Source organism: Calidris pugnax, unplaced genomic scaffold, assembly GCF_001431845.1.
Source record: "Calidris pugnax isolate Ruff unplaced genomic scaffold, ASM143184v1 scaffold14, whole genome shotgun sequence".
NCBI classification, from domain to species: Eukaryota; Metazoa; Chordata; class Aves; order Charadriiformes; family Scolopacidae; genus Calidris; species Calidris pugnax.
The window spans coordinates 14,198,470-14,215,064 of NW_015090793.1; the positions used below are offsets into that span (position 1 = coordinate 14,198,470).

Here is a 16,595-nt window from a genome sequence, read left to right on the forward strand (position 1 = left end):
TCTACAAAGTCAATGCAGATCTTTGGAGTGTGCTTATACTAAGGAAGAAATGGGTAGCATATTTTTGCTGTTTTTTAGTGTCTCGCATTGCAACTGTGCTCAGACATACTTTTTTTCATTAGTGTCAGACTTGTTAGCCTGCTTCAGGAGCTGAAAAATCACACTGTGTTAGCTCTTAGGCTTGATTGTTGGTAGTGATGCATCATAGAAATACAGCCAAATTTTACTTTACGTTTACTTAAAAAGTAGGTAAAAGTGACCACAGAGAATCTGTGATTTAGCTCACAAAGTAGTTTAAATATGTAGGGAAGGAGGTATGTAGTGCACCCTAGTGCAAGACTGGCAAAGCCACTATGTTGAAGTTCTCAACATACTTCTGAAGCAAACAGAATGAAATATGAATGCAGTCATGGATCCAGCCCTCAAATGACCTGCAAGGCTTTAGGATGAAATTCTGTTTAATATTTCTTCAGTGATTTCTATTGAAGTATCTCCAAAGCATTTTAAGAAGAACACTAGTAAGAGTTTGGGAGATGGGAGGATGGTTTTTTTCCACTTTACTTGGAAAGGGGAAAAAAGGCAGTTTGGAATTTATTTGAAGGATGTGGAGGTTCCAGGTCCTTGAAGAATTTCTGATTATTTGCAGCAGCAAGTATTTGGGGCTGTTCTCATGTGGGATCTACCAGTCACTCTGCTAGGGGAAAAATAAAGGTTGTTTTTAGGTGTGATTCTTCCTTGTACCTACCCGTGGGAGCTCTGGACAATGTGCTAATATCCAACATTGCTGCAGATGGGTGAGGAACAAGGCACAAAGGTTTCTTTTTGTTACCTGCAGTTCTGTCTCCCATTATTTTTCTTGCTCACCTGTTCTCTGATTGCCTAAAAAATTCCAGTTTTGTGTTTCTGAGATGAACGTGACAGGCTGCCCTGTTTCAAGTGAACACGTATCTCTGTAACAATACCCAGGAGCTAAGAAAAGTGTTGTCCTTTTTTCTTCCAAAAAGAAATGAAATTTAGAAGACTAAACATGACTTAGAAATTCAGTTGAGCCTCAGGTTCTTCACTTCCCTTTGTACAAAGCTCTAACCAGTGGCTTAGTGGCTGGTTACTGCTTTTAGAAGATGTGGTTGTAGTTCAGATACTAGCATATGAATGCGTATGCCTATCCTGTCTTGTAAAAATACATGTAAAACCTGGATCGGTAGCGAAAAGTCAGAAGAAAAGGCAAATCTGATGAGCTGGAAATCAGTTGTAGGCTTAGATGTTACTTAAAGCCACACTGAAAATACGGTCCAGGGAGCGTTTTGAAGCAGAAACATGTGCTAGCAATGCTATTTGTTCTCCCCCGCCTTTTCTTTATTTTTTTTCCCATTTAATCCATGCCCCAGTGCTGGAATTGATGACACACTTCTGCCCCATGCAAACTGTTCAAACCGTTGTTTTTGAAGATGTTCCTATAAATATCATGGTGGCTGCATTGTCATCCTCTACCGCCCCAACTAGTCCCACAGAGTTACTCAGTCCCATGTGCAGACCAGATTGGTCCTGTGGTGAGGAACACTTCCCAGGAACTTCTGAGGCCGTGAAGTCCCCAAAGGAGAGCAATGGCCAAGTCAGCCATGAGCTGAAGCACAGCTCAACCTGCTTCACCCGCTGCTCTACCACATGTTGTCTGGATAATTCCCTGTCGCTCTGTTGTAACTGCTGGTTAGCAAATTCAGTTGAGTTTTTGCGAGCATAAAATCTGACTGATGCTGGAGGAAAACAATAACGGTTGGTTGTATTTACTTCTAATGACTTTTTTCTTAATCTAATGTGTTCCTTGTGATACAAAGTTGTGTTTTGTTTCCTGACCTTATCCCTAATGGAGATACCTCCCTAGTGCTAGCTTGGTTCAAGGCAGTACCGGCATCTCACTTGAGCACTTTGGGGGGTCACGTTCACACCTTATGAAAAGCAGGTGCAACCCCATTAACTCCAGATGGAGGCATAACAGTTGAAACCCTATTGAATTTTGTCCTTCAGCTTCCCTTACCAACCTCATATTGGGGATAGATAAAAATACACTTAAAAAAAAATAAATTTCCCCCTTTTTGTCAATAGCAGGTGGAGTTAGTTACCTGTGAAAGAGTGATGGGTCAATGAAGCTCCATGTTGCCGAGGTATGAACAACACACATGTGCCAGTTGGGAGATTAAGGGAAGACCTCCCAGCTCAATTGAGAGGCACTTTTTTTCTTTTAAAAGGTATATAAATTAAAATTGGAAGGGGCTGGAGAGAAGGTGTGAGATTTTTCTGTGGTTTTTTTTTTAGAGTTATGTTTTTTATCCTTAATAGATTTATAATATGCAAGTCCCTTTATTTGTTTCTATAAAATTAACTAGTAAATTTAAAATGGAAAAAAGCTAGTAATAGGAACCAGGCTATCTTTGCCAACGCTGAAATGTTGCTATATTTATGAAAGGTAGACAAGGGCATTTTTCCTTCTGCCAGGTTTTATGCCGGAGTGCCACATGTTGGAGGGTTATAAAACTTTTACTAACGAGAAGTTGGAGGAACGCTAACTTTCTAATTGCCCTTTTTTTTGTGCAAGCTGCTATTTATTTTGGTCTTTTAAAAATGTGATTGTAATTTTGAAGTCTGTGAGTTTTAAATGTAGGCAAGCAGGGCCTGGAAGTGTGGGAAGGATGTCTTACCTGGTGGCCAGAAGAAGGGCTGGAGAGCTGGTAGGTAGGAATGCTGGATCTTGCTCTGCTAATTCTGACACCCTGGAAAAACTCCTTAGCATTTCAGTCCTACAAATCTAGGCTCAGTCAATGGGATTTTTTGTTACTTGGATTTTTTTTTTTTAATATTTTAATATTTTTTTTTTCAGCAGAGATTTTTTCACCACGTCTGTACAATAGTGACAATGTGTTCCTGCTGGAATACTCACTGGTGTCTTTAGATGAAACCTCTACCTAAATGCACCAGCAGTGCATGTTACATTAGATATCCTTTGCCTTAATTTTTTTCTTCAAAACAGGTTGTTAGGGAAGCATGATTAAATGGATTAGTTCACTGTAATGTTCTAAGAGGGATTAAAGTGCAGAAGACCTTCGTGGAAGCTTATGGGAGTTGCTTGGTGCTTGAGGGATTAAAGCTTGTTTGTGCAGAGATGGTAGTTTCCTATTCCAGATAATTTAAATGTGTGCTTCCCTCCCTCTGTTCTTTTTTCTCATTGTCATTTTTTTGCTATTACTTCCATGCAGTTAGAAGTGTGGCAATGGTGAAATGGTTTGAAATTTCAGTCTTTAAATCTAAACCATAGTAAAGTACTTTATGGGGATAAGAAATGACGCCCTGGAAACTGGGCGTTTTCTTTTTCTTCTTGAATATTCTTTAAAAAATGTATTTGGCGGGGGAGGGAAGCAGAATTAGGGCTTTGAAAAAATGCCTCCAGGTTGGACTCCTTGCTTGTGTACCACATGTTGCTCTGAAGGAAGTTTGTGACCGAAGAGCACTGCTGATTTATAAACCCCAATGATGACTTCAGTGAATTCAGCTGAAATTCAACAGAAAATTGTTTTCCAGCACTGTGTCTGCAGGCAAGATGGTCTAATGTCATACATCACATCTTCTTTGGCAGGTACTTTAGCCAAAAATTTCAATCCAGAATAGTGGATTATTCTAATCCTTAATAAGGTACCCTAATTAAAGCAACCTGTTTGGAAAGTATGTAATGCTTGCGAATGCCATTACTGTCAATTTAGGATATTAACACCTCAGCTCCCATTTAGAATCCTTGAATAAGTAGTTCAGAGGGAGAAGTAAGCATGCGGCTTTGAAGATGTTTAGATCCAAACCCCCATTCCTGATCTTACACAAGTGATTTGACTGCACTATAATGAATCTCACACAAAGTGCGATTACGGGATTCCAAGCTAGGAATGTGTTTTGTTATGGCCAATTAACATATTGAAATTCAAGTGATTGCTTCTGTGCAGAAGTGGTCCTACCATGGTTCCTCTTTTACTCTGTGTTGTACTGGTAGCGAGTAATTGGAATGTAAAGGCACAGTGCGCAATATTAAAACATTTATTCTATGAAATATGCATTTAATTTGTGTAAATGCTTTATGCAAGATCATGCTTTCTGAATTTATAAGTAGAGTTTATTAAATAATACATAATGGGAACGAAAGATGCATGTGAGTGGCAGTGCTGATCTCTTGCTTTTTATTTGGGATGTGGGGGACGAGCACATTTTGACTGAGAGGAACAGGGCTTCAAATAACCAAAAAACCATTGTGGTACAAGAGGTGTTACTGAGGCCCATCAGTCTGGAAGGAGCTGATGGCTCTGGGGATTGGAATGACTACATACATTGTCTCTTCTGAAACAAGGAGTAGAAAGGCCGCTGTAACAGCTTCCCACTTCTTTAAGATGAAAACATCAACAGTATTGAGGTCAAAGACTCAATTGCAGGATTTTTTTTGAGTGGTTTGGTCAAACGTTACGTATATTGTTAGCAAACTGGTAGGGTCACGCTGCAACACTGGGGCAGTTGTCCTGGCCAATGACTTGCAAAATTTTATTGAACTGTAAAATAGCCTGGTGTCTGACTAAATCTTATTTATGCTTGATACTCATCTTTCTGTCAGCACTGAAGAAAATTGTACCTATAGGAGTGAGATCCAGGCCCCATTAAGGCAATGCTAGAGTTTTCTTTGAGTTTATTGAAGCCAGGATTGTCGCTGTGTGGGTTGAGCTCAAGCCGGTGTTGGTCAGGTTGAGCCTGGCATCCTCCTGAGTGGTTGAACAGTAGGTAGATTGTTGGGGAAAGGGATGGGAGGTAAAGAAATAGAAAGTAAGACTTTGAGGTCTTTATCTCTGGCTGAAAAGTTCTCTGCAGTTTCCCCATTAGCCTTTAGAGGGCAGATCATGTCCAGTAAATAGCAGATTTAGGGACTTGCCTTATTTTCCGGTTGAGAATTTTGAAAGTTTAGACATTCTGAATATAGACGTTATTAATGTATAATTTTAATTAATTCAGCAATAACTTCTGGCGCATTAAAGGATGAATGTTATGTCAACTTACAGAAGCAAGATGAGCTCAAGTTTTGATTTATCTATGTGTATTTACAGTCTATCTAGGTTCAGTGCTAACAATTGTGATACAAGCAAACTATTACTTATCGATGTGGGGAGAAAAATCTTGGGAACATACTGTGATAGAGAAGAATTATGTAATACGTTGACTAAATTCTTTTTTGTGTTTAAAAAAAAAGACCACAAAAATCATTTCAGTTTGGAGAGTGGGTTTTAAAGAGTAATACTGTGTGATGAATGTGTAATTCCATTCTTCTCTCCTGTAATCTCTTCTCTAAATCCCCAAGCCTCGTGCCCAGCAGTTTTATCCTTGGAGAAAAACTGCTTAGAAAAAACCTGTTTATCAACAGAGTATTCCACAGTGTCAGAAGAATCTGTGTGAAATGAAGGAAGCCAAATTAAAGTTAAGTTTTTCTGTAACGTCATTTTCAGTGAAACTTTTCATATGGGGATTAAATACCCCTTATAGTCAGCATGCTTGGAGAAGCAATGACTATTTAATTTTCTGATTAATTAAAACCAGAAATAACAAAATAATGTTCTGCTTTCTGCTGCTGCTACTCTAAAGCTCATGGATCATAGAGAAGATGATTATTCTTGAAAAAGCCATTTAGTTCTTAACAAGAAAAGCTAGTCTTTGTGGCTCAGCCATTTTGGCATCTGCTTTGTGGCTTTCTTATTAAAAAAAATACCAAACATGGGGTTATTCCTAAACAGAATGAAAAAAATCTTTGTTCCAAGAAGGATTTTTTTTTCTTTTTTTTTTCCTCTCTCTTTTTTTTTTTAATAATTTTTTTAATATTCTGAAGGTGGAGGTACTGCTGCTGTCTGTTCCCCAAGAGATATGAACTCAGAGTTTTTTTAGCTTTTTGGGTTCAGTCTTTAACTGCTGTGATCCTTGTCCTGTCTTGCTGCTTATCTTTCTGGTATATTGGTCCGTAGCTTTAAGGTTATCCATATAATACTGCCTGCTCTGAAGTGGACAGTAGTTTGGGTCAGCATCTTTAGCCTACCATTGGAAACACATTTCTCTGTTATAGAAAACAGGATAGCAAGGCTCTTGAGACATCTTCTAGTCTCTCAGGTTCTTCCTGGACATGATTGATGTTATGGAGCCTGTCTCTAGTGATGGAGCATGCCCCCTTAGACTGTCCATTGTGGTTCTTTGCTGTCCTTAACACTCCTGGCCCATCTAACTCGGTTCTCATCTTGGTGTGATCCGTTGCATTGTCAGGGCATGGAGTTCAGGGCCCGTAAGAGTCTGTGAAAGTGCCTTTGCGTGCATCTCGGAACAGGTGAGTCATCGGTGCTGATGTCTTGGATGACATGATCTTGAGCTATTGCCGAGAGTGTATTAGTACAGTTTCTGTCTCATGGAAGAAAAGATCCATACCCTTGCTTGAATTGGTGAAATGCTGCCCACTGCTTTGATGCAGTTGAGGACCAGCTGTGGAACCTGTTGTCTCAGATTGTTGTGAGTACTGTTGAGGATAGTTTCAGACTGCAGATCTGGATGGCGAGTTAGATCCTAAAGAGTATCTGCTGTGCAGATCTTCCCAGATCTGATTTAAAAGACAAGCTGCCTTGTGGAAAACAAAAAAAACCCCCATGTTTTGTCCAGGACTAACCACTCAGGGTTTTGTCCTTGTATTTAGATGAGTCTCTGTTTTTTCCAGTGTAATCGGGACCATTTAAGATAGGTGCTTTGAACGTCACTGGTTTCTCAGAATCTTGTAAAAAACCAAACCAAACTGATAAATGGAAACAAAAGCAGAATCTTGAAAGGAAACTTATCTCCAAAACGCTTGACAAGGCCCAGAGAGAGCGTGTGTGAAACAGCGGTTTGGGAACTCCCACAGAGAATGGAATATAAGGGTTTAATCTGAGGCCAGGCTATGAGGGTTAACGCTCTTTTCACCGTATAACTTTTTGCGGGTTAGTGTGGTCAAGGTAAATAGGTATGGAGCAGAGACCCAAGCACTGAAGAGCTATAATCCTTGTTTGCCGTCCTGGCTAAGTGAGCAACCCTTCCCCTGTTGCAATTCTTAACATGTAAAAAGGGGGTATTAGGTAGTGCGCTCCTTAGTATATCAATAGCTTTAAATGGCCTGTACCCCCTAGGCAGTGGGAAGGAGGAATGAGAGTAAAATCATTGAGAAATGTTGGAAATGGCTTATGCAAACCTTTTCATTTGCCTTACCGTGGTTTATGAGAGTGCGTGAGGGCCCTGTAGCGTGTCAGACCTCAGGCAGTGGTATCTCCAAGGTGAAGCAGCAGTTGTAAGCATGCTGTAATTGTTTTTCCAGAATTACCCTGAAAACTTCACAGTCCCAAGACGCCTTCAACCTTTTGTGAGATCTAATCCACCACTTCTTTTTACTCTAAATTGCCATAGGTGTGATGGTTGCAACTTCCCTGGGCAAGGTTGGAGGTGTAGGACAACAACTGGAGAGTTGCCCAAGTCAATTTAAAGAGAGGTGAGGGTTGGCGTGCCATCACTTGCTGCTGGAGCTGCCTGCAGGCTTTGCTTATTGAGATGGGAATATTCCCATGTTTGAGTTGATGGCACTGGGGGCTGGAGACCTCTTTGAGTCTTTCAGACAGAGGAGGACATTTCCTTGGTGCTATATTGGCTGCTTGCTGCAAGCTCAGTGCTTTGTTGTGCTTATCTTTCATGGAAGCACTGAGCCCAAGCAAGCATGGGGTATGGTGTGTCCTTAAGTCAAAGCCTGAGACTGTCTTTTTACTTCTTTCCTCCCTTTTCCATCTGCATCCCCTTTTCTTCTGACGTTGGTCTCTGGGAAAGCAAGCCTTTTGTCTGGATTTTTCCTTTCTAATAGTTTCAGTGAAAAAAAGAAAAACCAAAACCTATTACTGCCGTCATGCCCTGATTGTCAGAGAGCGTGTTGAAACAAACCCTCGTTTAGAAAATAATTACTAGTCCCCATTGCCTGAGAGCGTACTTAAAGCTGAGGCTTGGTCCTGCACGGTTGTGTGCACCTGAGTCATTCTGGGACGGGGAGGGTGAGAGTTGGACCCTCTCACCTGTGACCAGTTTTGGTTGTGATTACCTTGCTGCTCCCTCTCTTACTGCATAGCGTTCGGTTTGGTTGCAATTAGGCTAACGAGAGGTTAAACCAAAGTGTGGGAGTTTCCACTTGCGCTTTGAGTCATAATTAAGTCTAGTCAGGGAGAGAAGATGCCTCTTCAATGTTATATGAAAAGGCAGCATTAAAAAACCCCCAACATCAGAGCGTGGTTTATAGTATGGCATATAGCAGGGGATTTTGTACGAAGGCGCTCAGCATTTAAAAAGGAATTTTAAATTGTTGGTAAAAGTTAATCAAAGAATGTGCATCCAGTTGCTTAACAGCGAGCAGTAAAGTATTTGTCTCAGCCCGGCTCCCCAGGTGCTTGGGGCTGATTAAACAAAGACCCGAGCTGTGGAGTTGTCAGGGCCGTGGTCTTTAATGTGTTTGAAATACTTTGTAGAACAGCCGTCCTCCTACAGCTTTTAGTCCACTTATCTAATTTTCAGCTTCTCCACTCCGTGTAAATGTGATAAATAAACTTTGTAATCACATAACTGAGCTACTTTTGATGCCTCCCTGCAGATATCTTGTTCTTGAGGCTAGATCACACAGAAGTGTAAATCAACACTTTGCTCAATAAAGGACTTCTTAAAAAAACGGCCTTTGGTCTTCTATTGTACAGCTGACCTGGAGGACTTGTTGCATAAGTCTTTTTATCAATGCTAATGTGATAAACTTTTTACAGCTTCTAGGAAAGCAGTCTCTATCATTCCTTTCTCCAAGTACTGTAACTGCAGGAGCTTCTCCACAGAACGGTTGAGGTTTAGTAGGTTTTATATAAAATGCTGAATTAACCAGGTTACTCTTGGAATGAACACTGAGGATATAAATAATGCTGACCTTGTCTTGTGGGTGAGGATAAATCACTGGGTGAAGGCAAAAGCAAAGGGAGAATTGCATGTTCCCCATTGCACTCTTGATGCCAAAAACTTATATTTGACCGACAGTGATATTGGGGAATATCAATATTGTGAACTGGATTTTAGCACTGGGTGGGCTGAGGTGGAAGGATCATTTTTAGGGAAGGAGGAGTGGGAGGTTGAAGCAAAGTCTGTGCAGGATGTCAGGGAGAGAAAGCTTGTTGAATGCAGCATTTCTAAACTTATTTTATTTAATGACCAAGTATCAAGGGGAAAAAAAAATCATCACATTCTTGGTTGTCGTTTCCTGTGCTGAGGGTGAACTTTGTCAGACAAACCTCCGACAAATTGTTTTCTCTGATAACCAGTTAACACTGAGAAAGCAGATAGGCAAAAACTCTTATCATCTTGACAAGCGATGGGCTTTTCGTTAAAACTCAAACCAGAAGCTGTGTCAGTGTGTTGAGTTTACACCTTGCAATAATAATCCGTGCTTTTATCTGATCGGAGGGGGATTTTATAACTTTCAAATGGGTCTTTGGCAGGGAGCCAGCCCTACTGTCATTTTTTATTAACTTTCTTTTTTTCTTCCCCTGTAGCCAGTCTGCTGCTTTCTTTTTTTTTTTTTTTTTTTTTTTTTGTTTTGTTTTCATCTTTAAGAAAAATCAAATATGCAAATTATGAAATCAATTAGCATTTCGTAGTTTTCTTGGGAGAGGCAGTGATAAATGGTGTTGTGTTTTCAAAAATCATTTATGTCCCTTGTTAAATGTTGCAAAGGAGGCTGTAAAATATACAGTGGAAGGAAACAAAACCTTTTTTTTCCCCCTTTGTCCGTCTGTTTTTTTTTTTTTTTTTTTTTTTTTTTTTTAGTGATATTGTTTAAGGAATATGTATCCCATTCCTAGGGATATTGGGAAACGATATTTTAAAGTTCTGTGTCTCAGCCCATTAGAGGGATCTATAAAACAATCACAGCAGCAAATGTGCAGTAACTAATCAAAACCACTGAAGCTAACCACAGCAGTACTTCAAGTGCTTTTAAATAATAAAACCTCGTTTTTTGCTGTGCCTTATCTACTGTCTCATCAGGAAAGAGCTAATTAGATTCTTCTAAAAAGTAAATATTGTCAGTTCATTGGTGGGTGGAGGTGATGGGAGGTAAGACACGCTTGCCATCAACATTGGCAAACTGATGCAGAAAACAAGGTGAAGTTATAAAAACCCTATAAAAACCTATTTGAGTTTTAAAGGAACTCATTCCCCATGTAGGTGGTATAACAACTTTCCCTTATGGTGGGGATGACTTCTGAAGGCAGAGCCTGGAGGAGACTGTGACCTGCTTTGCTACTCTGTGTCATTCCCCATCTTAGCTATGAAGTTGTGGGTTGCAAGTTTGGGGCTGTGTTTGCTTGATCACAAGAAGTCAGGTTACTTTGAAAAATTCAACTACTCTTTGTCACTAGTGTTTTCATTTTAAGCCAATACATTTAATTTCTCATGCAGAATGTCAGGTCTGTGAGCTTGGTGCGTTGGGTTGACTTGGTTGAATTGCGATGGGTGGTGAAGGTAGAGTCGCTCTTCCAAAGCTTGCAGGATCGACTGGGAAGTATTGAGGACTTGTTTTTAGGACTCCTGTAGGACAGGCTTGAGGGGAAGACCCCCAAAGCCATGTCCTGCAAGGTCGAGCACTTGGCGGAGTGGTGTACAGGTAACATAAAAAAAGCGGATGGCTGGGGAGAGAAAACATGATAAAGATAGAAGTGCATTTTCCCCCTCGTTCCTTTTCTTCTCTGTTTCTCAAGGAACAACAGCAAGAGAGATTGATTCTTCTGGTTGCATTCAGCCAACAAAACCTACCAGCTTCTCAGCTGTAGAGGTGAAGGTCTCTAAACTGCCCGATGGCCAACCCCAGTCCAGTTACAACAGCAAACATAGGTCACTGACCTAAATTTGAACCTTGAGGGGGAAAGCTGCCTTTGCTTCTTCTATCAACCAGTCTGGAAATAGCATTGCTGTCAGGGGGACTGGGATTTCTGCCGTGTCAGAGCAGTGTAGGGTGTTCCTGTGCTGCAAGGAGGCTGCCAGGCTGCTGTGCTAATCACATGGATGAGGAAAGTAGCTGTGCTTGGAGGGAGTTTCAGCTATGTGAACCAAACGCTTTGTGTGTTATTGCTAATGTAATGTTAGCTATGAACAGACATTTGGTTTCTTACCCCCTTTTTTTATTTTTTTATCGTCACATTAAGCAGAGAGTCAAGAGATTGATAGTCTTGTATAATAGAGGCAATTTTACAGAATAATACAAAAATGCACTTGCTTTCAAGTAAACCACACCAAAAGGTAAGGGGATTTTTATTTGATTTTTGTCTCTCGAGGGCTTTTCGCCTCCCCCGTAGCCCCAGGCCCCTCTGTTTTCAGAGGGCACGCTGGAGTGTCGCCTGTGCTTTGATGTGGTTTCTAAAGTGTGCCTCTTCATTGGGCTCCCTACAGATGCCTTTATGTGAAACAGAACATTAAAATCCAAATGTGTCTGCTCTGCAGGTCATTTTTCATCCTTTATGTGCGACATCAAATATATTGCAGTTGTTCTACTGCACCCCCAGCCCAGGAAGGTGCGTGTAACGAGATGGGGGTAGGAGCAGGGAGTTCCTTGGCGGTTAAGCCCAAATTTCTCCTTAGTTGCTTCCTCTGGGCCTCTCCCCAGCTCTCTTTTTCGCTCAAGGTGAAACTGAAACCTTGGTGACTTCACCCAAGCCTGCCTAAGTTAAAGAAAATTTGATATTTCTCACTTATAGGTCACTTCAGTCCAGATTGTTTCCTGCCAAGAGTGGGGGTGGGGGAAATGCCCTCCCGATAATGGAAAAGCAATTACTATTATTTCTGGCGTGTACGTTGTGTTGTTCCAGCATAACACCTAGGTTATGGGCTCTGCTTGTATCACACTGACTCCTCAGGCTCCCCAACGGCTATTGATGGGCTGTGCCCATCGTGCGGCGATGGAGCGGTGGCTGTGCGAGATGGGGGTTTTGTCCTGCCATGTGCACCAGTGTGCTGGAAGGGAATAAACAGCAAATGGGTTACTTTGGGGCCCTTTGTTGGTCTTCCAGGTAGAAATCGGTAGAAGATCTCTTCTATTTTTGCAGGTTTTTTCCCTCCCCTCAAGTTCCTAAAGATAAAACTTGCTCTTGGTGGGCTGCAAAGCTTTTATGCATTTGGAGAGTGTTTCTCTGGCTACTTTTTGTGGATCTCTGGAAGGTGGGACTTTTTTTTTTTTTTTTTTCTTTTTCCCAGTAGGTCCCTGGACATTAATTCAGACCAAAATTTTTCTCTTGATAAACTTCAGTTTATATATGTTTAATGTATGGAAAATGCGAAACGTGCTGTTTGAATTTGGATGTTGAACTCCTTGGCCTAGAGTGACTTTTTTTTATTTTTTTTTTCTAGAGGGACAGACTTTCTTGAATTGGAGGTTTTATCAATACTGGTATTTATCAGGTCTTACCAATATTTGCTTTGGATCTTAGCAATATTGATATCTGGCCAATAGATGTCATGTACTACTGGGCTTCTCTTGTTAGCATAGCCAGAGGTGAAGGATGACATTAACACCTCTAGTTTGAAAAGAGGTGAAGGAGTAAGATAATGTGTCTTGTGAGAACAGGTCCACAGGGTCCTCTGTTGCGACTAATTCTGTGTTCAGCCTAAAATGCCGAATGTTACATGCTTAGGGCTTCAGCAGTGAAGTTCAGAGCTGGCAGCAGCATCCTTCAGCTTGTACTAGTCCAGATTTTTCCTCTCCCATGACCACTTTTTCTGCTGTGATCTTGCTACACCCTGTTTAATGATCCGTTTAAAGCACAAAGTTTTATCCAAAACTTTGCATTTTCCCATTCTTTGATTTCTTCCCTTTCTAGAGGAAAAAAGATTACATAAATTTGAGAGATTTTAATGAATACAGTGGGCTTGCTTTTGGTATAATTTCCAGTGGGTTCAGTGTTATAACTTCATTACGCTTTAGTTGAGTAACTTATGTCATAAATGGGCGTATCTAAGAGTGGAATCAAGCCTCGAATCTCTTTGTTGTGTGGGCTTCAGAAGGACCAAATGCTCACTCCCCTTTTTGAAGTCCTAATTCTCTTTATGTGATGTTGCAATGTCTTTCTATAGAGTCGTCTCTGAAGTTCAAGATTTCTAATGCAAAAAATACCACTTTCCCCCCAGTTGCTTCAAGTACTGACGTTGCTAGCAAAATTTGTCTTCGGCAGTGTTCACGCAGACCTTCTCCTGTGGCTTTGTTGCAAAAATCCTATTGTCGAGACTCATCCCTTAAGAGATCTTTTTAATACTCTTGTTTGGTAGTCCCCTTTCTCAGCCATCACTCCTCTTTGAGGAGCACTTGTAGTAAACATCAAGGATCATACTACTTTCTAACCACTAGAGGTCAAGATTGTGCTATGGCATAGCTCAGGGCTGCTCATCATGTAAGGTTTAGCTCCAGTTCCTGGTGCAACCACGTCCTCTGTCAGTTCTATATATTTAATTTTACTATCAATTGCCATTTTTAGCAATTAAGACCAAGCCAATTGTATGTTCACGGTGTGAAGGGCGCTTTGGTTTCACAGCAGTAGAGCCCAGTGAATTTTGCAAGGGTTGGGGTATCTGTGCCGGGCTTGGGTTTTAATATTCTTCAGATCTAGAAACTTCACAAGTGATCAGTCTCTGATGGGGTCTTTCTTCCCAAGGAGAGATTCAAAGGGAGTTGAGCTGAGAGAGGCTGTCAAAATAAAACTTGCTCATAAATTATTTTTGTGTGATATTAATACTTCTAAGTGTTTAAAAGGAAATAATTTTGAAGGTTTGCACTCCAAATGGAGCTTTATACTTTCTGCAGTTCAGATATGAAAAAAACACTAATTATTTTTGCTAGGGTCCACTTGTTTTAATTCTCCATTGTTTTCCACAGTTGGTTTCAGGGACAATGGTTTCTAGTATTCCTTCTTAAGCCAGGCTGTCATGTTAGTGTGGGGCAGAGGACGCCACCTCATTTGTCTCCTGTTCAAGAGAAGCAATAAAATACTCAGAGGCAGGCTTGATTTGGATTGTACTGCTAATTGCTAGAAACAGAGTCTATATTAATAACTGAAATACATAAAAAAACCTCATTCTTTTTTAAAAAGAAACCTGCCATCTAAAATTGCACTTTCAGAAAGACATCTGGATCACTTCCATATACTTTTCTTCTTAAATATAAAAAAATATAGAAAAACATGGGAGGGATTCTATAAATCTGTGTATCCATATACATTTCAGGTTTTCAGAGTGTTTAATTTCTAGTTACACCAGAGTATAAGCCCACATGTGCAGAACCACATATCTATTGGCTTGGCCTTTTCCCCCTTGTTTTGGCCATAATTTGGCACTTGTGGTGAGAACAGTGTCTCTACATCATTCCCGCTCCTTGCCCTTCCCCTTCAGTTTGAAGTTCTTGGTCAACTCTCTTGAACAATTGGGGCTAAACCATTTTTCCTGTCAAATATTGTGCTCAGTAACAATGAGGGAACCGAGTGAGTTTTTGCAGCAGAGCACGCACATTTGAACTCGCTGCAAACAAACCCCAAAGCCCTGGGAATGCGTATCAGCAGCCGTACAAGGGAGCTCCATCGAGTCCATGTGTTTTGCACCCTGAATCTTGGTGCTTCTCCCAGTGAGCGAATCTTGGTTCAATACCTTTTACAGCTCATTCTGTACATCAGCAGCGTACAATTAAGCTCTCCTGGGGTACCACAAAAATGCTTTCAGGAACCTCTGGGGTCCAGATGTGGAATGTTTTGTGCTGACATGGGTTGAAAAGAGGAACAAATCCAACGGTTAAGTACGTCCTTTAATTTAGCCTGTGACAGTCACCACATGGCCTATGGGCTAATATTTCTGCATCTGTGCTGTAAATAGATCAATATGACAGTATGATGGGTTTGGCATTTTGATTTGTGAAGAGTCAGAATATTGTTTGTATTGTTGCATAATCCCTGGAATGGTTTTGAAATGAATCTTCTGGTTTTTTGGAATATCTGGGTTAGGAAAAACATAACATTTCGAAGTTCCATTAAGTGCGTGTTTTATTTTGTCTCATTTGTCATATTTCGTGGCTGATTACATCTTTTGGCTGAAAAAAAAATAGTAATCCGAGGATGCTATCGTAAAAGGTGAAATCTGCTTTTTTTCTAGGCACAGCAGCAAAGAAACCTGGACAATATTGTATCACAGCATCCAAGGATAAGCGGGGGGAAGAAGTCCAAGAAAGAAGTCTGCGCAAGCTCAGATCTGGAGGTAAAAAACACTAGCCCCATGTCTGAGCAAGATTCGGGTATCCTGGATGTTGAAGATGAGGATGAGGATGAAGAGGTAACTGCATAACATCAAATCCAGGAGACTAGACAGATTGGGGGTGATCAGTAGTGTCTCAAACGATGTTTGCACCCTACACAGTTTTTTGTGTTGCCATGCAGTGTGTCATAAAGATGCAGAATAGGCTGTAGAACATGGGGTGTGTTTCAGTATTGGGTTATTTCGCACTATTGTCCCTATTCTCATTAGCAGGCTCGGGCAGAGGTACCGAGGATCGTATGAGAACTGAACAGCCCATGTCTTCTGTCCCCCAGCTTAGGGGTTGCTTATCTGGGAAGGCAGTTTAGTATCTGTCCTTCATTTAAAAAAGCATAAAGTACTGCAGAGCGTGTGAGATACTCGGCCTTTCCTGTGGAACGTTTGTTTTGGTGGCAGATACATATTTTGTTTTGAAAAGGCTTGCATTGGGACAGAATTTTTAAAATGCAATTTTATTTCACTTCTTTTTGCCTCCCTTTCTGCTTCTGCTGCTTCCTCAGACTGTCAGTCAGTTGTTAGTGTCAACCTCAAAGCATAATTCAGACTGTCAGTTGTTAGTGTCAACCTCAAAGCATAACCTCACTGATGGTGTTGGTTCTTCTTTCTTCTGTGTGCTGGAGGATAGCGCATGCAGTGGGACATCTTGGATTTGTGGTGCTTAAAATGCAATAGAGCACTGTCCCTCTGTTTCAGGAACGGTAGCTGGGAGACGTAGCTCATGAGGTGTTGAGCTTTTTGATGTGTTCTTTATTTCTTGTGATGCAGTCTTGCATTCAGCCTTTTAGTTTTATCTGCCATGCTGAATGCTTTTTCTTGTATGTGCTGAAGCCTCTCTTATGCCAAGAGAATGGTATTTTTAGCTACAACCAGTAACTGAATTGGGTAGTGTTTGTTGCCCTGAGCTTGACAGTCCATGACCAGCCAGAGAATAGGACTAAGAACAAGTTTCTGAAGTTTAAAATAGTGTGAGTTGCTGAAGTGGTTCTGTGCCCATGTCTTGCCCCTCCTCTTCGTCTCTGCTGCACGTTGAAAGCAGCCCAAGATCACCACTTAGTTCACGGGGACCAAACTGTAGGGTACGACCCAGCCCCCTGATGCTGCACTGAAACTGTGTGGGTAGGATATTTACTCCTACATCAAAATGGAAATAGAGCAGAAATAGAAAA

The 16,595-nt window shown here is 40.9% G+C and overlaps 1 protein-coding gene across 10 annotated transcripts in view; it reads left to right on the plus strand.

The window, feature by feature from the left end:
* EXOC6B (exocyst complex component 6B) overlaps positions 1-16,595 on the plus strand; it is a 311,137-nt gene that overhangs the window by 131,364 nt on the left and 163,178 nt on the right. For 8 of the 10 annotated variants that reach the window (XR_001411259.1, XM_014936006.1, XM_014936007.1 and 5 more), the window contains one exon: positions 15,271-15,447. Coding sequence is in view for 9 of the 10 variants with exons in the window: in XM_014936006.1 (XP_014791492.1) it covers positions 15,271-15,447 (177 nt within the window). In the remaining variant the exon portion in view is untranslated. The remainder of the gene's footprint in view (positions 1-15,270; positions 15,448-16,595) is intronic. The other 2 variants (XM_014936012.1, XM_014936015.1) reach the window with 1 other exon arrangement.